Below are 8,831 nucleotides of genomic sequence, written 5' to 3'. Positions count from 1 at the left end.
ATAAAAGAAATTCAAATGCCTTTCACGCAAAAAAAAAAAAAAGAAGAGGACCCATCTTCTCCAAAACCAAAACAGAGCTTGATATGGTGGAAATTTTTTACCTTGAATCTAAGGGCTTATTTGGTTTCAAGATAGTATTTTAGAATCACAATTCTAACTTTAACTCTACCCACTACAAAACAAAATAACTCATATAAAGTCAAAGAGTGGGCCCCATTTATACCACTTTTTTCCATTGTTATCAGAACCGGACCGGACCGGCCGGTTCGACCGGTCGGACCGGGAACCGGCACCAAGTCCGGTCCGGTTCGCCTAAAAACCGAAATGGCAGCTTTGAACCGGCCGGTTTTAAGTAAAATTTCATTAAACCGGCCGGTTCTATGGGTTTTTATGGGTTTCCTATTTAATGTAAAAATTGGTTGGTTGTGTAAGGATTTGAACTCACCTCTTGCTTTTCATATTAGCATACTACCAACCAAGCCACCACCACTTTTTTGTTCTTTTAATTCTACTTTTAAGTACTTATTAAAATAAAATATTTATTTTGAAGTAAGAAATATTAAATATAGATACTTTCTTATACTATTGTTATATTTCTTTAAAATCATCATACTTTTATCTTAATTATCATAATTTTTTTAATAATATGAATATTTATTTTATTTTAAATAAACGAGCGGTCCGACCCATCGAACCCCCGGTTGGACTCATAAACCCATGACCCCGTACCCTTTCCGGTTCATCATCCGGTCCGGTTCTGATAACACTGCTTTTTTCTACAACAAAACAACATAACACATACAAAGTCAAAGGTGGCCCCATTTATACCACTCAAAATCAAAATCAAAATTTGATTTTAAAATCCTACTATAAAACCAAACGCAACCTAAGGTTCTGTTTGGATTCAGAAATAAAAAATTTTAACTTTAACTTTAACTTTAACTCAACACACTACATAATAAAAATACACATTTCCCAAGTTAAAAATTTTAACTTTAACTTTAATTCAACACACTACACAATAAAAATACACGTTTCCCAAATTAAATTTATAATCACATCTCATTTGTCATTTTTCACAATCAAAATCAAAATAAAAATCAAAGTCACTTTAACTTTGAATCCAAACGCACCTTAATAACCTGGAAAAAATGAAAAATGTCGGATTATAACTCTTGGTAGAACCGGCTTTCTGTACAACCAAAAAGGCAACGGTCGATCGCAGTCCGAAAATGGCAAGGTTTCGCATATGGGATGGGGGGGAAGGGAGTGAAGTGATAGGCCATATATTTCAGCAATAAAATTTTCCCTGCCTTTCCGACAATTTAATAGCATTTGTTGCATCTCATCACATCTTCTATTCATTATTGCATTGGCATCGCATTTCCATTTCCACCTGAGGGACTTCTATATAAATGACTCCCCGATTCCTCGTCAGCGCATAATCTCAAAATCATCAAAAAAATAATAATTATTATATAAAAAACATAGAAATACACAAAAACCTACAAATCCCCAGGTTTGGTTTTGGTGCAAAAAGCTCTCGGGTTCCTCTCTTCTTGGTTCTCCAATCATTCACCGCATTCTTTCTTGATTTTTTGAAGTGCATTTTATTCAGTTGCTGTGATCTCTGTCTTTCTTTACTTGTTGGGTCACCGCTGCTTAAACCAAGATTCATTTGATTCATTGAGCCAATCAAGTTCCCAGCTTGGGGTCCCTTTGTCAGTTTGCAGTTTGATAGAATCCAAAACCTTTTTGGAGGTTTTCCCGGTGAAGTTGGGTTTTTTGAACTTTCTCTGTCGTTTGAAGCTTTGAGCATTGCCTTCTCCTCTTCCTTCCCTAAAAAGCTAAAGCCTTTTTCACTTCACTTGATTGATTCCTAAAGTTTGGAGCTTTACCCGTTAGTTTCTGGGTCGATTCGGGAGGTGGGGTTTTGATTATTTGCTGGGCTGTCTATCGTTTTCTGCTGGGAGGGGGAGTTTGATGAGAGGTGGTGTGAGTGTGGGGATTTGAGGAGGGAACATGAATGGAGGAGGGACACTGGGAATGCGCTCTGGCAGCTATGGCTCTTTACAGCAGCAGCAGAACGGCTTGTTGCCGATCCAAACGACCCCTTCGCCCCCTCTGCCGCCCCGAAAGCCCAGCAAGATTCTGAAGGACAAGGAGAAGTTGGCCCATTGGATCTTTAAATCTGCTGGCAAGAAGAAAGTAGGGATGCTGCTGCTCTGTCTCATCTCTGCAGCTGTTTTCCTCTGGGTTCTATATGTCGATACAGGTTGGAAACTGCACTCTCGTTTGTTTCTGCTCTTCTTCCATCAAGCCGAACTTGCTACTACAATGCAATATGAATTATGGGTTCGAATTGGTCGGATGGTATCGAAATGCTGTGATTCGTGTTTGAGATTCAAATACCAAGCCCTGCAATTATGTTTTGCCGGTAGACTTGATATGCATTTTGATGGCTTTGCTACACTTATAATTTCTAGCATTTAGATTAGATCTTCACCATTTCATCTTCTCATGCTGCTGAAATTTTCTGAACTTATGCTCTTTTGAAGTGGGGGTATTAAGGTCAATTTACGGTGGTGTCTTCATATTCTTATTCGGAAGCATGTGTAATGTATTATCTACCTAATGGAGGCTAAACTTACTGGCCTTGCTGAAATGTCCTGTAATTCATGAGGTGATACTGAGGAATCGAGTCAAATTGCTTTCCATCTTTGTATGCATTTAGTTTGTTCAGATATTATGGACTTTCTGCTACCTTCCTTAAGTTGTTTGAGCTCTTAGAAGATTTTCTGATTCTGTTCGACCTTCGCTTCGGCACAAATTGAATTTACTACTCGCTTGCTGAAAATGATCTGCTGCTGCTTTTCAGGTGACGGCGCACAGGAAGTGGCCCAAATGATCAAGATGAATAATGATACCTCTGATGTCAATACTTCTTTGTATAGTGCAGATGGGTTGGGCTTAAAGCGCCCTTTGCTTTTGCCTCCTCCTCCTCCTCCCTCAGTTTTTCTTGGATATACACTTCCTTCAGGGCATCCTTGTAACAATTTCACCCTACCTCCCCCTCCTGCTGACAAGAAAAGAACAGGACCTCGACGTGAGTATCTAGAAAAGTCATTCCCTTTTGCTCTGATGAAATATTGCTCTTTCTTCGGCTGACATATGTATTCTAGGCATTTAGATGGATTTGCAATGCTTGACAGTTGATTCAGTATTGCGAAAGTTTTATTCTTTTCAAGAAAGTGGAAAACATTTTCGCCTAATGTATTCACTTTCCGGATGCATGAAAGAAGTAGAAATTTTTCAAAGACGAAATCTGGAAATTTAACATAGGACCAAGCAGGGTCTGAGTATGTCCCTTCTGCTGTTAGAAAATAACACTGAGAAATATTTTCACCTTCTAGGTTCGATTTTCTTAAATTACAAGGAAATCTCAGAAAAATTTTGTGAATGTTGGGACCGAAAAAAATGATGTTGTCAATGAAAAGCCAAAAATCCATTTTCTGGAATGCTTAAAGAAAGCATGTTTCTACTCCTGCAAATGAAAAATTGAAACTATTTCCCATAACCGAACATATGTTCATGGTCCATCTTTCTATGTGTTGCAGCATGTCCTGTATGTTACCTTCCGGTAGAAGAAGCAATCGCCTTAATGCCAAAGGTTCCTTCATTTTCTCCAGTGATTAAAAATTTGACTTTCATTTATGAAGAAAATCTAAATAGGGAGACTGAGTTTGGAGGCTCAGACTTTAGTGGGTACCCTACTTTAAGGCAAAGGAACGATTCTTATGATATAAGAGAGTCGATGAGCATACACTGTGGGTATGTTGAGTATCCCTTTCTCGACATTAATGCTGTTGAATAATTTCTTTTAAGAGTTAATAGGACTGTTCTGTTGACCTGTCTCGGTGTCCTAAAAAGTTCTATGTATATGGATATGCTTATTGAGCAGATTTGTCAAAGGACCCAAGCCTGGGCTTGGGACAGGATATGACATGAATGAGATTGATCGTCTTGCCATGGAGAACTGTCACGGCGTAGTGGTTTCTTCAGCAATTTTCGGTATCTCAAAAGTTGTTCAGAGCAGATAATTATTCCTAATGATCATCAAACTTTAGTTTGACATATGTTTATTCTTCACCAGGAAACTTTGATGAGATACAACAGCCAAAGAATATTAGCGAATATTCGAAAAAGAATGTGTGCTTCTTCATGTTTGTCGATGAAGAAACTGAAGCGTATTTAAGGAAAACTAGTGCCATAGACAGTGACCGGAGGAGCGGAATATGGAGAGTCGTCGTTGTTCGCAACCTCCCATACACAGATGGTAGACGTAACGGAAAGGTTAGTTAATGTCTCCGTTCATTTGTCTGTTTCATTCAGGAGAAATAGCAAACAATTTTCCAAATTTTCATATCTTATTGACATATAAGAACTAGCAGCTTACAAAATGTCTCTTGTTCCAACATATCCAAGTCTAATCTGATGTTTTATTTCCTTACAAAGAGAAAAAATGGAAAAAGAGTTCTCCAAGATCGGACACCGCCAATTTGATATTATTTGTGGTAAGAGTTATATTGACCTGCCTTGTTATACCACTGCAGATCCCGAAACTTCTAATCCACAGGATGTTCCCAAATGCTCGGTTCTCTTTATGGATAGACGGAAAACTTGAGCTAGTTGTGGACCCATATCAGATTCTTGAAAGGTTGGTTCATGGAAAGCTCTGATTCTTTCATTCATATATGAGCTTCATGTCGAATTTCTAATAGTCTTCTGATGTTTGTTTAACCTATATTTTGGTTTTTGGAGCATATGGTTTTTTAGTACAATTCCAGTTTCCAATACATGTCCAGATCATGTTTGGATGAAGGAAAAATGATTGTTCTTTTTTCTTCCCTGATATCCCTTTCAGGTTTCTATGGAGGAAAAATGCTACCTTTGCAATTTCTCGACACTACAAACGATTCGACACTTTCACAGAGGCTGAAGCTAATAAAGCTGCAGGAAAGTACGATAACGCTTCTATCGACTTTCAGATTGAGTTCTATAAAAACGAAGGCCTGACTCCATACTCCGAGGCCAAGCTTCCCATCACAAGTGGTAGGATCAGAGTCCCGTGCTCAGCTTTCCTTTTCTAATATATACTTCATGTTTTTGTAGTTCCTCATACGAGTTTTGCTTGCAGATGTTCCCGAGGGATGCGTGATCGTTAGAGAGCACGTCCCCATCTCGAACCTATTCACCTGTCTCTGGTTCAACGAGGTGGAACGGTTCACTTCAAGGGACCAGATCAGTTTTTCGACCGTGAGGGACCAGATCATGGCGAAGACGAACTGGACCATAAACATGTTCCTGGACTGCGAGAGGCGCAACTTTGTGGTCCAGGTAATCTTTTCTAAGTTTTCTTGACAGCCTCATGTTGTGATTCGAATTAAAACTGATGCGCTGCATTTGGTCGTTCACATAGGATAGGATATATTAACGAAACAGGACTGAATTACTATATCGAAATAAAATATATATTTTTTCTTTATGCATTTTAGGAATTTTATTTATGTACATTAATTCATTTGTTATTTTGCAGAAATACCATAGGGAAGTGTTGGAGCAGAAGAAGGCCCTCTCTGCACCGGCTTTTCCTCCTCCAATGCCGCCACCACCGCCGCCCCTGTTGGCTATCGATGCGCCTATAAAACTCAAGACTGAACCACAAGACCAAAGCATTACAGGCCCGCCGGTCATTACAAGAGTCCCAGTGAGGCGGAGGAGGAACGCCCGACGGCACCGGAAAGTTGTTCCGGGTATTACAGACACCGGATCGGGATGAAACTTTTCAATTTTTTTTTTAAAACCACAAATTATATTATTTGTCCTTCCCCTTTAAAAATCTTTCTTCACGGGGCTAGGATATAATTATTGTTGAAAAAGAAAGAATTCTTTTTACATCCGAACAGAAAATATATTCTCTTTTTCGTTTTAAATTCACCACATCAGCCTCATTTGCTTTTCTCTTCTTTCATTTTTTCGGTGTATATAGAGTAAATTTTGAATAATTTCGATAAGGTAGGTATGTCAAAATCCTCGTGGAATTGCACTTCTTGTTGTGCATCACTCCACGAAATTGTTGCTGAGTTTCAATTGTTTCATACTTGTAACCAGACCCCTCTTCGTATCAATAAAATTTGATGGACTCGACGAATTTTCTTCATCATAGTTTGAGTTTCTTGGACCTTGCTCAAGCTTGTCATATGATCTGTAGGCAACTCTAGTTTGCCTCGTGGAGTGACTCCATTTTCCTCAAACTGTTCAGCGCATTGTCCCGGTTGGAAATATTGTGCCGCGCACAGATTCATTAACGAAGTCATCAATCCGACAATTCAACGAGCCTAACTCGTTACAGTCGAACTTCAAAAATTTTAGGCCCATTTGGTTTCAAAAAAAAAAATTGAGTAAATTGACAAATTGGTCATCTAGAGATGCATGTTACATTAAATCTGACCTCAAGAATTTTTTTACATCAAATTGAACATTGAGAGATTAAGTGTACATCAAATCTGACCTCAAAATTTTTTTTTACATCAAATTGAACATTGATAAATTAAGTATACATCAAATTGAACCTTCAGAGATTAAGTATATATCAAATATGACCTCAAGAAATTTTTTACATCAAATCTGACCTTCCGTAAATGGATGGAAAAATCTGATCTTGCATTCAACAGCTGATGTGACTTTGTTTGATTGTTTTATTTTATTTTTATTATTATTTCTCATTTCTATCTGGCTTAAAAAAATATTTTCTACAGTTCTCTCACTTTTCAGTCGAAGACTGGAAAAACTTCCTACTTCCGGTGTGTCCTCCTCAATCGCTAGTGCTCTCGGCGTAGACTCGCCAATCACTGTCCCCGTAATATTTCCGTCACCCTCTCTCATATTGCCTCTAGCTCTCTACGCCGAGAGCACAAGCGAATGAGGAGGACGCACTAGGAGGATAAAGTTTTTCCCGCCTCCGACTGAAAAGTGAGGGAACTGTAAGAAATACTTTTTTAAGCCAAACAAAAATGGAGAATAATAAAAAAAAATGGAAGACAACAATCAAACAATGCCATATCAGCTGTTGAATGGCATAGCATATTTTTCCATCCATTTTTTGACGGCATTCTGATGGAATGTCGGATATGATGTACACTTAATCTCTCAAGGTTCAATTTGATGTACACTTAATCTCTCAATGTTCAATTTGATGTAAAAAAAATTTTGAGGTCGGATTTGTTGTATACTTAATTTTTCAAGGTTCAATTTAATGTACACTTAATATCTCAATGTTTAATTTGATGTAAAAAATTTCTTGAGATCAGATTCGATGTAATATGCATCTCTGGATGACCAATTTGTCAATTTACTCAAAAAATCGTAACTCTGCTCCATTTAACTTCACTTATCTTCAATTCAACAACACAACTATTACTTTTTCCTTTTTTTCAATTTTTTTAACCATTCAATTCAATTTTTAATACTAAATTCTCTCAACTATTCATTACTTTTTTCACAATTCAACAATACAATTATTATTTCTCTCAACTATTCATTACTTTTAATGCTTTTTCTCATAATTCAACAATACAATCATTACAAACCAATTAAAATCAAAACTCAACTCTACTTAACTCTAAAACCAAATACAACCTAACACAATCCAAAATTTTCCACAATTTTTACCATTTGTCTAACCGCGGCCCCCCTTTTCTTCCTCCCCGTCTTCTCCTCTCTTCCTCTCCATTCTCCCAGCTCGTTTGCCTATTAGCTCAAACTGACCCCCACCTCCTCTTTGTGATTCTCGACTGCACCCCTTCTACTTCATAATCCCCATACCTCACGTGTTCATGCTCGTAATTGCCTTTTCTTCCTCCCCCTCTTCTCCATTCTTCCTCCCCATTCTTCCTGCTCATTTGACTGTTAGCTCAACCCGAACCCCACTTCATCCTTGTGATTCTCGACTGAACCCCTCTGCTTTAGAATCCTGGTACCTCTCTGCTTGTTCCTATTCGCGAATCCCTTGTTTTCCTCCCCGTCTTCTACTTTCTTCCTCTCCATGCTTCATTCAGAGCTTACTGTTATCTGAACTCGACCACCCTTCATCCTTTTGTTTCGCGACTGTCTATTCCTCCGCTCGCGCCCATCCCGTCCCCTACCCGTCCCAACTCTTCTTAAGAGCAAACAATTTTCATTTCCCACTTCCATATTGAAGTCAAGAGGTAACTTCTCCATCCAGTTTCATGTTGCTACGTCGAATTAGTTGTGGAATCTGGCAATTAGGGTTAATAGGCGTTGTTTCTTGCACTGTTCGTGTTGGTAGAAATTCGAATTTCAAGTGGATGTGCCCGTTCTGTGTTAGAAATCTTGTACTGCTCCATCGAAAGAATGTTGATGTGTAGCCTGAAATTTGGAGATGTCGAAAATGATACCCATTCTTTAAGGCATTTGTCTCACCAGAGAAAAGATAAACTTCAATAATTTTTAGTTTATACTATAATACATATTCATGGAATTGCTACTGCAAGACTGCATCAACGTTATCGATAGAACCCTTGTGGCTGCTTGTGTGCCAAAAGAGGAGAGAGTCGTTTATCGCGATCGAAATAGCGAGATTACGTAAAATGTGCTCGCTACTTGTTCGCATCAAATGATCTTCACATATATCATGACCAGATGACAGGGTTCGAGACATGACTTGATAATTCTAAGGTTGCAATTATTCCCTACACCATATGGTGGTAAGTTTTTCTTGCTCATATCGCATGTTGCATGTCAATCTCTTA

The 8,831-nt window shown here is 38.4% G+C and overlaps 1 protein-coding gene across 1 annotated transcript; it reads left to right on the top strand.

Annotated features, from left to right (window-relative positions):
* The first annotated feature begins 1,360 nt into the window (after nt 1–1,360).
* Nucleotides 1,361–6,225, top strand: LOC116205125. The gene is made up of 9 exons (XM_031537617.1): nt 1,361–2,275; nt 2,879–3,106; nt 3,618–3,831; nt 3,962–4,071; nt 4,154–4,353; nt 4,614–4,717; nt 4,925–5,112; nt 5,198–5,397; nt 5,597–6,225. Exons 1-9 carry the CDS (start codon nt 2,023–2,025, stop codon nt 5,837–5,839), a joined length of 1,740 nt encoding a protein of 579 aa, XP_031393477.1. The 5' UTR covers nt 1,361–2,022; the 3' UTR covers nt 5,840–6,225.
* The last annotated feature ends 2,606 nt before the right edge of the window (nt 6,226–8,831 follow it).

The sequence above is a fragment of the Punica granatum genome, chromosome 4 (assembly GCF_007655135.1).
Source record: "Punica granatum isolate Tunisia-2019 chromosome 4, ASM765513v2, whole genome shotgun sequence".
In the NCBI taxonomy this organism is placed as follows: domain Eukaryota; kingdom Viridiplantae; phylum Streptophyta; class Magnoliopsida; order Myrtales; family Lythraceae; genus Punica; species Punica granatum.
Note: the sequence above shows the minus strand (reverse complement) of the source record. Positions and strands in the feature narration are given on the sequence as shown.

Excerpts from the sequence above, each read along its gene's own strand:
- LOC116205125 (XM_031537617.1), top strand. The coding sequence starts at position 2,023 with ATGAATGGAGGAGGGACACTGGGAATGCGCTCTGGCAGCTATGGCTCT. Across the intron at positions 3,832-3,961 it reads TCGATGAGCATACACTGTGG|ATTTGTCAAAGGACCCAAGC; the intron begins GTATGTTGAGTA and ends CTTATTGAGCAG. Across the intron at positions 5,398-5,596 it reads GGCGCAACTTTGTGGTCCAG|AAATACCATAGGGAAGTGTT; the intron begins GTAATCTTTTCT and ends GTTATTTTGCAG.